A 15,026-nucleotide genomic window follows, 5' to 3' on the forward strand; every position below is an offset into this window, starting at 1 on the left:
ACTGAAGGCCATCCTCTCCTCTGGGCCCAAATCCCCAATGTGGCCATCTCCTGAAGAAGCACTGGCTAGTGGTAGGCACACCCCTCTTACATCTGGACTTACCTGGTCATAAAACTCACTGACAATACCTTCTGTCCACCTCAAGTGTAGGTCTTGAGCTTTTGCAGGACCATTGATATCTGCCAATTTAATGCACACCTGACAGACAAGGAGTCGGTCATCTTCACTCGTCCACTGGATACCAGAACTGTTCACATCATTGGCCTATTGGAGGAAAAAGAATTCTTTCAGCTCCCCACATCATTGTTCCCACTATGCCTAAATGATTCCTATCTAGATGAGATAGAGTCATTTTCTTAAATTCTTAACAACCACCTATGCCAAGACCTCTAAAGCACCACTGACATTTCCTGTCCTCTAAGGTGATATCACAAGTTTTCCTCCTTAAGAAAGCAAACTTTCCCAAGTAGTTTGGTCAAGCTAAAGAGTTCAATAATCCTGTTTAGCATAAGAGTATGAAAACTCAAAGAAAAGAGAGTATCCAGAAGATAAAGGTCAAGGAGGATGATGCATTGAGAAAAGTAACCTTGGTAACACTGAACTACCGAGGAGATATAAATATGTTTCTATGTATCAGGGAGAGAATGAGAAGAGAGTAGGCTCAATATGCTAGAGAAGATATGAGAGAAGGTGAACAAAGGAGTTGGCCTTGGAAACATAAAAGGTCGCTTCTTCATCTGAAACAAGCCGGAAGGCAGATATAGATATAGTACAGGAAGCTGACTGCATGATATTTTGGAGATGAGAAGTTCTCAGTGAATGGGCTTGATTTTTTTAGTTAATTATTAGTCATAGTCTTCAGCTGACTGGATGGGGATGCTTGAGGAAATATAAGGTTTGGGACATCCAATATAGAGTGAGCAAAGTGATCTAATTAGGGAGAAGAAGAATGAGGAAGTGAGATGACTCAATTGATAAGAAAGCCGGACCTGAACTCAGGAAGATCTAAAGAGGGAAATGGCAGTATCTTTGCTAAGAAAACCCAATGACCAGTATTGGCATGCTGAATTGGGCAATATTTTATGACCAGTACTGGCACAAAGAATTGGGCAATATTTTATGACTGAACAACACAACGACTGCCTTGCTAGAGTGATAACACAACTGAGATTTTTATGAAAAATTTGTAGGGAATCAAGTTGGCATAGTCTAACAATTTCTTCCAGCTCTATTTAGCAACATATGAATGGCAGCACAGGAAGTAGATAGTTGTTGGGATTTGATAAGGCATAATCAGTAATAAAGGTTATCATCCCATAAAATATTTCTAATTTTCTGCATTAAATAAAATACCTTGTTGGTAGAGCTTCAAAGTGATCTAATCATTGTGAAAAATTGTTCGTAATTATCTAAAAGATACCCTTTGACTCTGAGATCCCATTGCTAGGAGAGATCCTCAAGGAAGTCAGAGACAGAAAGAAAGGTCCCATATATACCACACAATTCAAAGTAGCAGCTTCTGTGATAGCAAAGAACTGGGAAAATGCAAATGTTCAATGAGTGGGAAATGGCTAAACAAATTAGTATAACTGTGCTATTAGTGAAAATATTGAAGATTTCAGAAAAGCAAAAAGAATCACAGCCAAAATACCCCTACAAAATACAGACGAATAGAAAGAACTAGAATGACTGAGCTAAGCTTAAAACCAAGTTAAGAAAATCTATTGCAGAGGCAAGAGATAGATTATTGACTATCTTATATACTATCAGACACAATGTATGAGGTGGTATTGCTGAACTAATTTTCAAATCTTTATTATAATGGATGGCTCACTGGGTAGCAAAGGGATATATTCAGAATTAGGTATGCTATAAAAGAAGAAATGGATGGATAGGATGGATGCGTGGATGGTAAGATGGATATATAGAAAGATTGATTTTTGATAGATTAACAACTATAATGCAGTAACTTCTTTTCTAATTCTAAGAAGAAACAACACTAAAAAGAAAAAAATGTACCACAATAATATTTCCACCTCTAAGTTTAGATAACAACTCATACAACAAACCTTAGTATTAAAATCAGCAAGGAAATCAAAATGCTTTTTGAGATCTGTAGCCAGAATGGCTTCAATCACTAAGTAACGAAAGTGTTTGAATTCTGGTTGATTAAGGTTACTGAGAAAGTTGAAGTCAGGGCGCGAAAGAAACAGGTTCCAAGCAGCTGCAGCATGATGATTTTCCAGAACAGAGCGGTCATTATACAACACAGCCTAAAAAGGAATGAAGAAACATGTAAACAAGTATCAGAAGGTATATAACATTTTAATAAAACACTTAAAAGACTAAAACCAAGAGAAGATAAACAACAAAATGAAATCAATATTTAGAATCAAATAATCTTAAAGCTGAGATCACCAACCTAACCCCATCTTTTGGTTAATCAGGGGACTATTAATATGTGGCCTACTGTAGAATATCACCTGCAAAAAGTCCTCCTGTTTCATTCTATCAGTATCAAGAATTAATATGTAGTTATGTGTAGAGATTATGCTCATGAAGATTTTACAGAAATGGAAACAAACATAAAGGTCATATGTTACTGGTATTTTCTCAATCATTGTGGGAAGAGGGAATTAAATAATAACGTGATTTTTCTCCAAGATCTGGCTGGTATCTTCACCTTTTTTTTGGTTATCTTGAGTCTCAATACAATAACATACTCAAAACTGAGTCACCTCCAGCACAGAGCCCCTCTGGGCTACAAATGGTTGAATCTACCATTTATAATCTTTAGTTCTTTTTCTAATTCCTCATGGCACCCCCTAGAATTGTGAGGTAAGAGCCCAAGTTTATGGCTCTACCATCATTAATGTACAGAATAGTTGGTTAAAGCCATTTTTAACTATCTTTTCATCTTTTCTTTGTTTTTCCAGTTTCATCCTTAAAAGCTCTCATGAAAAGTTAGCTCAACAAGGCCTCCCTCACCATCTTTCTGTTTTTTGCTATACCACCAATCATTTTTTAAAACTGTGAATAACCTTCCACCACCCTCTGCAAGATTTTCTTAGATTTAATGATGTTTTGTTTTTACATTATTAATTTCTGAATATGCCCCCTTCCCCCACCCAGGAATCTTCCCTTGAAACACATATTAAAAAGAAAGCAATTCAAAAAACCAACCAACACAGAGACTTCTGGCCTAAGACTTTATAAACAAATTTAGATCCTAAATCAATAATGTTAGCTGCTATTATCTCTCTACTTAGTATAGAAATGAAGTGTTTATTGATTAAGTTGGTTTCTAGGGATTTTTTTTAATCTCCTTATGGTGACTAATTTGTATTGTTTGAACTTCTTTAGAAAATTGTTATACTCTATGTCAACATTCTTTTATCCATTTACCATTCTGGAGACTAACAACACAGTGAGGCATACCTCTGGTCATATTTCCTCTTTTTGCTCCTTGATTATGATCTGTGTCATATTACTATCACTACATAAACAATTGATTTGAAAATGAGTCTCACATTGTAATCAATTGTTTCCTGTCAATATAAAAATCGACTTTTTTATGTTATTCAGCATCTCCTGACTTTCTTCTTGAATAAAACAGTAATGATAAAAGGCAAAAGACCTAGGTATAGTTTAAAAGACTATCCCTCTTGTTTCTTGCTCCTGGGACAACTTTTCTCACATTTCCAAAAGACCCATGCCCATACCTTTACCCTGAAGTTACAACATACTAAAAAATGTGAACTGAATCTGAAGAGTCTTATTAGGATCTTGCCAGGATCACTCTTGCTTCTCATCCTCTATAAAAGATGTTAATATTTTTACATAGCATATATTTTGCCATTTAAAATGGCAAAGAATCTCATGAAATGTTATTTGTTTTTGTATAAAATCACTTTTATTTTCCCAACCAGAGGGAGCCTATGAAGCATCTTTGGATTTAGATATACCTTTCTTTTTGTTTGCAAGTTTCAGTTACAGAGAGAGAATATCAATGTGGGTAAGACTCAGTTCCTGAGGGTGTGTGTCAACTTGTTATGTTATTGTACAAAGACGGCATATTAAGTTCATACTGGATTTCTTCCAATAGAATATAAGTTCCTTAAGAACAGAGCCTATTTTTTGTTTTTGTCTTTATATCCTGAGCATCCAGCACAATGTTAAAATGTTTGGTGAAAGAAAGCATTTGGCCCCTTCTCTATCCCTCTGTCATCACCCCAGAAGCAGAAGGGGAAGTCCAGCTCTGAGGGTATAAATACAAGGAAGGACTTGGATCATACAACTGAAGGGTCAACTATTCCTCTATGCAGACCTCTTAGCAAATAACCATTATCTCTATAAAAATCTCTGATAAGAAGAAAAGGCCAACATTGTACCTAGGACACAGAGACATCAAAGAATGCAATATGGTTAAAGAGACAATCCCAAGGACAAACTGTGGTAAACTGTTCTCTACCAAATGGAAAAAATAGAACATAAAACAAAAATCAAAGGATTAATTAGAGACATGATAGATATTCTCATCCAAAATTCCAATTTTATGGATGAGGAAACTAAGACTCAGAAGGGAAAGGGACTTCTAACCAAGTTCAAAGAGGGAGTTGAATAATAAATCCAGGACAAAACACTTCAACCATATCAAGGACTTACTGTGAGGAGGAATTTTTTCGAGGAAAAAAATTCTACCTTGTAGACAACATTGGATGATAAAGGCTTTAGACATACTTCCTTATTTATGATGTTCAATACCCACCCCCAACATGAGCACATAAGAACTTTAAACCATGAGCATATGTATAGAGCCCTTATTTAGCAGACCCAATAAGTTCTAATAGAAACTTTGCATCTGCTCATGCATCCTAATTGTTCATTTTCTCTGGTCTAGTAGCTTTGTCTAATTTAGGGCATTGTTGATATGCCACTCCTTCAGGAACTTTTATACAATCGTGGCAATCGTGGACAAGGTTACTAAAGTTTTTGTGATATTTAGCCCATTTAGTCCAAACAGCAGACAGTATACCAAAGTTCAACTACTATTATGTTTTCCTAAGGTCAGGTCTAATATTTATTTGAAGTATTCTGTATTCCTGAAACATCTAATAAACTAAAATCTATATGGTCATCTAAAATCATATTCCAAATCCAAATATAAATGAGGATTATCTTTAATTCAGCAGGATACATAACTTGAAATATATATTAGTGTGTATACACAGACACACACACACACACACACACACACACACACACACACACATACCTATCACCAACACTCTTGACCAAGGAACTGTCCCTATTCAGTGATGAGATGTCTTGCTAAAGATCAGTTAATCATCCACTGCTACTTATCAGCAGTACACTCCACCAGAACTGCTAATGACTAAGAGGGCTGGCTATCTCTAAAAGCTGGCTTCCTCCTTTCTTTTTGCAGCAGGGTGAATCTTAGTTTGGAAAGGATGAGTGTATATGCGTGTTTGTGTGTTTGCATAATAGAATGGAAAGAATATCAGGGGTGGCTAGGTGGCACAGTGGATAAGAGCACTGGCCCTGGAGTCAGGAGTATCTGAGTTCAAATCCAGCCTCAGACACTTAATAATTACCTAGCTGTGTGGCCTTGGGGAAGCCACTTAACCCCATTGCCTTGCAAAAACCTAAAAAAAAAAAAAAAAAAAAAAAAAAAAAAGAATATTGGTCTTGAGGCCAACTGTACTTAAACTATCAGCATTGTTACAAGGCAAGTCCTTTATAAATTTGAATTTGCTTTATATATGGGAGTTATTATGGACCCTTGGGGTACGACAGGGAGGACTCTACCAAAACAACATTTATATGGTTTTCCTTAGCTAAACTGCCCCCCACCAATTTCTTAACTTCCAAAGTCCTTCTCCTCAATAACTCTCCTGAAACTGCTTCTTTTCCAGGGTTCTTCACATTCTTGGGATTTGTCTAACAATCCAAGGAATTGCAGCTAAAAGAATAAAGCAGACTGGAAAGATGGTGCTGGAGTCAGGAAGACTTATCTTCTTGAGATAAAATCCAACCTCAGACACTCACTAGCTGTGTGACCCTGAGCAAGTCACTTTACCCTATTTGCTTCAGTTTCCTCATGTAAAATGAACTGGAGAAGGAAAATAGCAAACCACTCTAGTATCTCTGCCAAGAAAACCCTAAATGAGGTCTTGAAGAGTCAGGCAAAACTAAGATAACTAAAGAACACAAGAGAGGAAGGCAAGAAATACTGTCAGAACCATGGAACTGAGTTGAGTAAAAGAGGGATTTTTTTGGGGGGGGGTACAGGGAGCATATTGCTCTCTACAGCCAGACAAAAAACCTTTGGTCAAAATATGTTCCTACTCTAAAATTAATAGCCACCTAGCTAACATCCACCCATAGTTTAACAATTAGAACAACCCCAAAAGCTGCAAGGCTAAAAACATTTCATGTTCAATCAACACCTTGAGAACTATGTGAGACATTCTAAGGTGTCTAGAAGTTCCACCAAGAACCAGGGAGTTTGCTCCTTGTCCTAAGGTTTCAAACAAACAAAATAAAAGACACCTCATCTACCGAAGTCACTGCCACATTGTTCACCTTTGTCGCAGGCACACCCAACCCAGAAGCAGTGTTTTTAGAAGACAGATGACTCCTTCCATCCAGTTCCTGGTTTTTGTGTTTTGCTTTTTTTAAAATCTAGGGTCAAGTAGCATGCTCTGAGGTGATGAAGCCTTCTCAGATTAGGGATGAATTCTCCTCATCCTAGGTCCTCATGGACCCACTATTTCTACTTTAAGGATAACTAACTGAATTGGAACCACTTATATGCCTGAGCTACAGGCCTGGACCTGGCTTATTAAAAAGAGTTCAAGAAATAGAAAAAGTCAAAGAGCTGAGTGACTGTAAAAGGGAAACTACAGAGCCAATGTTTTTTCTCTATCTCTATCTATGTCTATCTATATAACCAAAGGGAAAGATTTTTGACCGTGTCCTTAAGATGTGAACAATATGTGAGAACATTATCATCGATGAAAGGTCCAATGGGGGGAAATGTTATATAAACTATTATATAATGTTATTAATTTTTAAAAGTTTCTTAACTGTTCTTCTCCAAGTTTTGTGATAAAAAAGTGTTCCTACCTGAGGATCACTGGTAGCCACCAAAAATGCATTTGTCCGCCCTGGGTGATCATAGTCATGCATAGCGGCTGCCACATAAAGAGCCATCAGTTCCAAGGCAGGAATGTTTAGTGCCACACAGCCATAGTTTGGATCCGTCATTGGGCAACTCTTGGAGGAAGTATATGAAATACGTATTGGAGAGAGTCCACTACTATATTCTGGGGGTTAAAAAATAAACAGCAGAAGTAGCTGTCATTATTTTCCATTCATAGCAACAAATGATTTATAAAGTATGTAACATAAAAACAAAGGCTTGGCATTGGGGAACATGCAAAGAATAAGATTCAGCCCCTGCCTTCACATGTACCTTAAAGTCTAGTATAGCTAGTAAGACACAGAAATGAATAACTCTGATGGAAAGCAGAATATGTTAAGAGGACAGCAAGCTAAGTGATTCTGGGAAAAGGAGGATTGAAGAAAGCTTCACAGTAGAGGCAGGATCTGAATTGGTCCCTGAAGACCCATCATCATGCTAAAGCTTCCTCACATCAGGTATTGCTTGCCTTATTTTTTCTATAAATAATCTTATGTACAATGAATGACACAGATAACTAAAATGATCAGCCCTGCAGTATACATGATCAACTCTGTCATTACTGGACTCAGGATTTCACTAGGAGAGGGATCTTCTGATAAGGAAATCGTCTCTATCAAGCCAGACTAGAGAGTGGCCTGGGATGCTGGGAGGTTAAATGTCTTGACCATGGTAATCCAGACTTCTGAATGATGCAGGTCTGTATTTTATACAGGTGTTCCCAAGAGGATGATTAACTATTTGTCTTTTAGGTCAACTAGGCCAAACTATAAAGGGTCTTTGTTCTGAAATTGAAGCAGCCTTGGGATATGAACTCTCTTGGTTCTAAATAGTCCTTGACTCATCATTTCCATTTTAAGGATAACTGGCTGATTCACAACCAACTCCTAACCCCAGACTACAGGCCTGAACTTGCCCTTTAAAAGAGAATTCAAAAGACAGACAGAAACAAACAGCTGAGTGACTGTGAGTGACTGTGAGAGGAAGATTCCCAAGACTCAGACTCAGTTTCCCAGAGTGGATGCTGGCTTGTCTTCCAGGTCCAAACAATGACTTGGCTCCAGAAGAGGAACAATGAGGTTCTATGGTACTGATAGAATGAAGGTGGTGTACACAGACTAATAAGACACCAGAGCTGATAGGTCACAACAAAAGTCACAGTCCTAAGATGGAGGAACAAACCCAGGTATTTCCCCCCCACCCCACCCCAAGGGACACTCCATGCTATTCTTTTAATCCTTTTGGGATGTCAAGGTCACATGCCTAGCAAGATGGGGAAGTAGGCATTTGCTGCCAAACTCTCAAAACTCCTCAAGATGAGAATTATGTGTAAGGGGCAACTACTCATTTCTCCACAGGTCGATACACCAAGTCTAATGAAGGAACAACTTGATAAATTAGCACCAAAGGTGAATCTTTAATCCCTTCCCTGGCGTTTCCTCTTCTACCAGCCCTGTGATTCCCTCAGCAGTGACTTTCCTTCCGCAGTAGTTGATGCCACGATTCCCCAGCACTCACTACCCCCCACTCTGTGACAACAAAGTAGGAAAATGTAATTCTGCCTCCCACAGCCTTCTCCAGTGAATCCTTACAGGATCTGGAGCCTTGGAAAGTCAAATTGTGCTCTGCCTTGGGTTTCAAGCATCCTGATTTCAGAGGGATAGATAAACAGCCCTGATGGACAGGATACTGGTATTTCAGCTAAATCCAAATGTGTCCCTCCAGATATTATTCGAGACAGGAACTAAAGTCAGTGAAAAGTGAATTCCCCAAATATGAAGAGATCCAGCCCTGGGGGATCTTCCACCAATGGGACAAGTGTCAGAAAGTGAATGATAGTGGAATAGAGAAGGAAAAAAGACAGAAATGAACAAAAACCTTGGGAGAAAGAGAACCGTTATATGTCCCAAGCTTAAGCATATAAATCAACAGGGAAGCTACTAATAGTAGAATGAAGAACTCGGAATGACATCTAAAAAAGTCCAAACATCCTTGAATGAAAACTATAAAACAAAAGAAACCCACTGTGTCAGAGGACCCCATAGATTCCCCGGAAATCATGGAACCATAGTACAAGATGTTCTGAATAGTTCAGAAAAGAATCAAGAAGGAGAACATGTGGCCCGCATAGCAGAAATAATTGGCAAAATAGAAAAAAAGTGAATCCACAGTGGTGTCTCCAAAGAAACAAAAGAAAGAACAACTGTTTGGAAACACAAATATAAAGAAAGAAAGGGCAATCTGAAAAAAAAAAAAAGAAAAAATCCCAAATTTAGAAAGAACAGATTTCTATTAAAGCAAAATATTAATTTTGAAGACAGACAGAATGTATAGAGACATTCAAGATCAAAAACTTTCCAAAAAAACATAACAGGTCAAAAAACCTGAACACCACAATGCAAGGTATACTACCCAGAAAACTTCCCAGAACTTCTAAATACAGAAAATAATGCATACTGCTTCAGGAAAAACAAAAACAAAATCCTATGCTAAAGCCCTAAAAACACACAGTGGTCTAATTTAAATAATTTGAATGACAAACAGTAAATTTTGCAAGCAACCAGGAGAAAGGCTTTCAAATATAAAATAAAGAAAAATAAAACTGAATAACAGAAAGTTATTTTGCACCCACCAAAAACTCTAGAAGGGAATGAAATGAAAAGGGAAGAAGTTCCAGATACAATCTGAAGTGACATTCTTATTAAACACAAGCCATTAATTTTTTAATAAGAAGATGGGACATTCAATTTTTTAAAATGCACTTGAGACATTTCCTAACAACAAAAAGACTCTTAGGTAAGGACATTATTTGCTTTTCAAGCATTCCAAAAATAGCAGAAACAAATAAATGAACATATTTGCTAAAGAAAGTATAACATTAAATAAATTTTCCTGGAGGAAGGGGAGAGAGAAGGGGCACAAGGAAAGATAAAGTCACCTGTGGACTTAACAATAAAAGCAAAGGGATCATTGGGAGATTTCTAATTGTACCCAAAAAGATAAAGATAACAGTGGCATTGAAATAGAAGTGAGGAATAGTCATGGAAAAACATGAAATAACTCTGGTTTAGTTTTATTTTTTGGCAAGACCTCAAATTGGGAGGGTCCATAAAAGAAAACTTAAAAAAAAGAAAATTAAAAGGCAGGTCAGTGGCACAGAAGATAGAGCACTGACCCTGGAGTCAGGAGGACCTGAGTTTAAATCTGGATTTAGACAAAATACTTAGCTGTATGACCTTGAGCAAGTCACTTAACCCCATTGTCTTTCAACCCCCCCAAAAAAATTTTAAAAAAAATGAAGAAAGTGTATAATATACCCTACTCAAATAAATGATAAACTATGAAGGGAAGATAACTCTTGTGGTCTCTCAGGAAAAAGAGAGGTTACAGGAAAAATAGATATATAAGGCCAAAAGGAGGGATTGAAACAAGGGGAAAGAAAGGAAGCTATCTTGATTCTATGATGGGAGTCCAATCCCTCAGAAGAATACTCTCATGGTGAGAGATCTATTCTGTAATAGGAGGTAGAAAGGCCATGATATGCATAAATGTGTTCTTCAGAGATTGCTGATAGAGTTATGAATAAGTGTGACTACTCTGAATGTAAGTATGGAATTATGCAAGTGATTAAACTACCTCTATCCTTTGACCCAATGATTCCCATATTGAGCATATACCCACCCCAATAAGTTAAAGACAAAGGATCTAATATATATACCAAAATATTCTTTGTAATATTTTTGTGAGATAGCAAAGAACCAGAAACATAGCTTCAATCTCTCTACCAGAGACCAGTGCAATACTCTACCAGTTGACTCAGTGTAGTTAAAATATTATTTTGTGAGTGAGATTTCTCTGAAAGGATAGAATCATTGTTCCATGGTAGAAATTTTCCTTTGTGCTTGATTTTGCAGTTCATTCTGCCTTCCTAATTTGCATTCTAATTTCCCATAAAATATCCTTTCTGAGTCTGTCTTTCCACCCTTCTGAGTAGTTGTCTGGGTAGTAGTAATTATTCTGGAGGTTATTTCTTTAATAAATTTCTCAAGGACCTGGATTAAGATGAATGCACATGCAATTTGCATTAGAAAAATGCTGGGAGCTAAAAAGTAGGTGACATTAACTGGAATCCCAAACGCCCTCAATGAGCCCAATCTAGTAAGATGAAAAATAGCAAATGTAAAATCTTGCACTTGGAATTTTTAAAAAGTACAACCATATAAGAACAGTAAAAAGTCATGGATAAATTGCTAAATAATCAAGGAATACAAATGGGCAGATTTTGAAGTTAAAGCTATCTATAGTCGTATAAAAATGCTCTAAATAATTTTTGATTAGAGAAATGCAAACTAAAACAAGTCAAACATTTAAGGAACAATTGTTTCCAATTCTATATGAAGAGGAACTCTGTCTAACTCTCTATGATACCAATGTGGTGCTCATACCTAAACCAGGATGAGTCAAAACAACAAAAGAAAATTCTAGACCTATCTCCCTAATGAATAAAGATGCAACAATCTTAAATAAAATAAAATCTTAGCAAAACGATTACACCAAGTTATCCCTAGGATATGACCAAGCAGGATTTATCCCAGGAATACAGGGTTGGTTATATCAATAACAAACATATCAGAAATCATATGATTATCTCAATAGATGCTGAAAAAGCCTTTGACAAAATACAGCACCCATTCCTACTAAAAACACTAGAAAGCATAGGAATAAAATGGATTTTTCCATAGATTGATTAGTAGTATCTATCTGAAACCATCAAAGAGCACTCTATGCAATGGGGATAAACTAAAGGAATTCCCAATAAGATCAGGGCTAAAACAAGGATGCCCATTATCACCACTACTATTTAATACTGTGTTAGAAATGTTAGCTTCAGCAATAAGAGAAGAAAAAGAAATTGGAGGAATTAGAATTGGGAAGGAAGAAAAAAAACTCTCACATTTTTGCAAATGACATGATACCTAAAGAAACCTAAAATATCTTCTAAAAACTATTAGAAACAATTAGCAACTTTAGCAAAGTCACAGGATATAAAATAAACCCTCATAAATCTTCATCATTTCTATATATTATTAGCAAGATACAGCAGCAAGAGCTAGAAAGAGAAATCCCATTCAAAGTAACTTCAGACAATAAAAAATACTCGGTAGTCTCAGAAACTATGAAAACAACTACAAAAACACTTCTTACACAAATAAACTCAGATTTAAATACCTGGGCAACTGCTCATGGGATAGGCAGAGCTAATATAATAAAAATATCAATTCCACCTAAAATAAACTATTTATTTAGTGCCCTCCAATCAAAATTCCAAAAAATTACTTTAATAAACTAGAAAAAAATTGTAATAAATTCATATGGAGAAATAAAGTCAGAAATTTCCAGAGTGGCTTGGCCCTACTAGATCTAAAATTATATTACTAAGCATCAGACATCAAAATTGTTGGTATTGGCTAAGAAATAGAGTGGTGGTTCAGTGGGACAGACTAGATGCAAAAGACATAGCAGGAAATAATTATAGTAATCTGCTTTTTGATAAACCCAAATTGTCTAGCTTCTGGGATAAAAACTCTGTCTTGGATAAAATCTGTTGGGAAAATTGGATGTTAGTATGACAGAAAAATGGATTAGAACAACATCTCACACCCTGTACAAAGATAAGATCAAAATGGGTACCAGTTTTAGATATAAAAGACAACATTATAAGCAAACTAGGAGATCAAGGAATAGTTTACCTGTCAGATCTATGGAAAGGAAAACAGTTTCTGACAAAGGAAGAGATGGAGAACATCTTTAAAAACAAACTAGATAATTTGATTACATTAAATTAAAAAGCTTTTGCACAGACAAAACCACTGTAAACAAAAATCAAAAGAAATGTAATAAATTGGGAAACAATTTTTTACAGCTAGTATTTCTGACAAAGGACTCATTTCTAAAATATATAGAGAACTGAATCAAATTTATAAAAAAAAAAATTCCCCAATTGACAAATGGTCAAAGGATATGCAAAGGCAATTTACAAATGAAGAAATCAAAGAAATCCATAGTCATATGAAAAATTGCTCTAAATGATTATTTATTAGAACAATGCAAATTAAAGCATCTCTGAAGTACCACTACACACCTCTCATACTGGCCAATATGACCAGAAAAGACAATGATCAATGTTGGAAGGGATGTGGGACATCTGGGACACTAATACATTGTTGGTAGGGCTGTGAACTCACCCAATCATTCTGAAGAACAATTTGGAATTACGCCCAAAGGGCAATAAAAATGTGCATATCCTTTGATCCAGCAACACCACTCTGGGCCTATACCCTGAAGAGATCATGGAAAAGGGTAAAAACATAACTTGTACAAAAATATTCATAGCAGCCTTGTTTGTGGTAGCAATTAGAATTAGACAAATTAGAAACCAAGTGAATGTCCATCAGTTGGGGAATGACTGAACAAATTGTGGTGTATGTGCATTATGAAACACTATTGTTCTATTAGAAACCAGGAGGGATGGGAATTCAGAGAAGCCTGGAAGGATTTACATGAATTGATGCCAAGCAAGATGAGCAGAATCAGAAGAACACTGTACACCAAAACAGCAACATGAGGTTAATGATCAGTCTTAATGGACTTGCTCATTTCATAATGCAACAATCAGGGACAATTTTAGGGTATCTGTGATGGAGAATACCATCAGTAGCCAAAGAAAGAATTGTGGAGTTTATACAAAGACCAAAGACCGTTGATTTTTTTGGAAAAAAAAGTTATTATGTAAATTTGCTATCTCTTCTATTTTATTTTTTCCTTTAGGATATGATTCTTCTCTCAATACATTCAATTTTAATCAATGTATAGCATGGAAACAATGTAAAGATTATCAGATTGCCTTCCATGAGGGGTTGGGGAAGAGGGAAGTGAGATTAGGGAAAAAATTGTAAAATTCAATAAAAATAACATTTAAAAAAATAGAAAGGCAGCAGCACCTAGATTATGAAAAGTTTCCAGTACTAAATGGAGGATTTTGTATTTGATCCTGGCAGCAACAGGGAGTCACTAAAGTTTATTGCATAAGACCTCCACTTGAGGAAAATCACTTTAGTGGCTGAAAGGAGAATGTGTTGGAATAGGAAGAGGTGGACCAATCAGCAGGCTGCTGCATTACTTCTTATGTGAAATGATAAGGATCTGGGCAAGAATGGACAAGATATCAGATGAGAGAAGCCTTGGCAGCAGATTGAAATGGGGAAGAGAGGGGAGTGATAGTGAAGAGTTGAGAATTACACCTAGGGTATGAGTGTGAAGGACTGGGAGGAGGAGGAGAGATAATGAGCTCAGTTTTGAACATTTTGAGTTGAAAATGTCTATTGGACATCAAGTTTGTGATGACTAGAAGGATATCTAGTCAGAAATGCAGGATTGGCAGTCAGCAGAGGCTGGGGTAAGAAAGGGAGATTGGAGAATCACTAGATTAGAACTGAAGAGATCACCAAGTGATCTAGTACAATGGGAGAAGCAGGCCTGGGTCAGAACTCTGGGGAACACCTACAATTAGAGATGTAATGAGGATGAGGCTCCAATATCAGGAATAAGAAAGAACTGCCATATATAGTAGGAGAACACTCAGGAAGTGGTATCCCAAAAGCCTAGAGATAAAGAGAGTATCAAAAAGAGGGTGATCGGCAGAACCAAGATGGTGGCATGAAGGCAGCATTCCCCGAGAACTCCAACCCCCCAAACCCCAAATAAACAACCAAAGGGTGACTCTAGCCAAAATTTAGAGAGA

At 36.6% G+C, this 15,026-nt stretch overlaps 1 protein-coding gene across 1 annotated transcript in view; it reads right to left on the reverse strand.

Moving 5' to 3' along the window:
- The window catches only part of PDE3B (phosphodiesterase 3B), a 180,683-nt gene that overhangs the window by 7,925 nt on the left and 157,732 nt on the right, over nucleotides 1-15,026 (reverse strand). The window contains exons 12-14 of the mRNA XM_074230219.1: nucleotides 7,150-7,349; nucleotides 2,070-2,273; nucleotides 103-264 (exon numbers count right to left, since the gene is read on the reverse strand). Of these exons, the coding sequence (XP_074086320.1) occupies nucleotides 103-264; nucleotides 2,070-2,273; nucleotides 7,150-7,349 (566 nt within the window). The remainder of the gene's footprint in view (nucleotides 1-102; nucleotides 265-2,069; nucleotides 2,274-7,149; nucleotides 7,350-15,026) is intronic.

The sequence above is a fragment of the Macrotis lagotis genome, chromosome 3 (genome assembly GCF_037893015.1).
Source record: "Macrotis lagotis isolate mMagLag1 chromosome 3, bilby.v1.9.chrom.fasta, whole genome shotgun sequence".
NCBI lineage: Eukaryota > Metazoa > Chordata > Mammalia > Peramelemorphia > Peramelidae > Macrotis > Macrotis lagotis.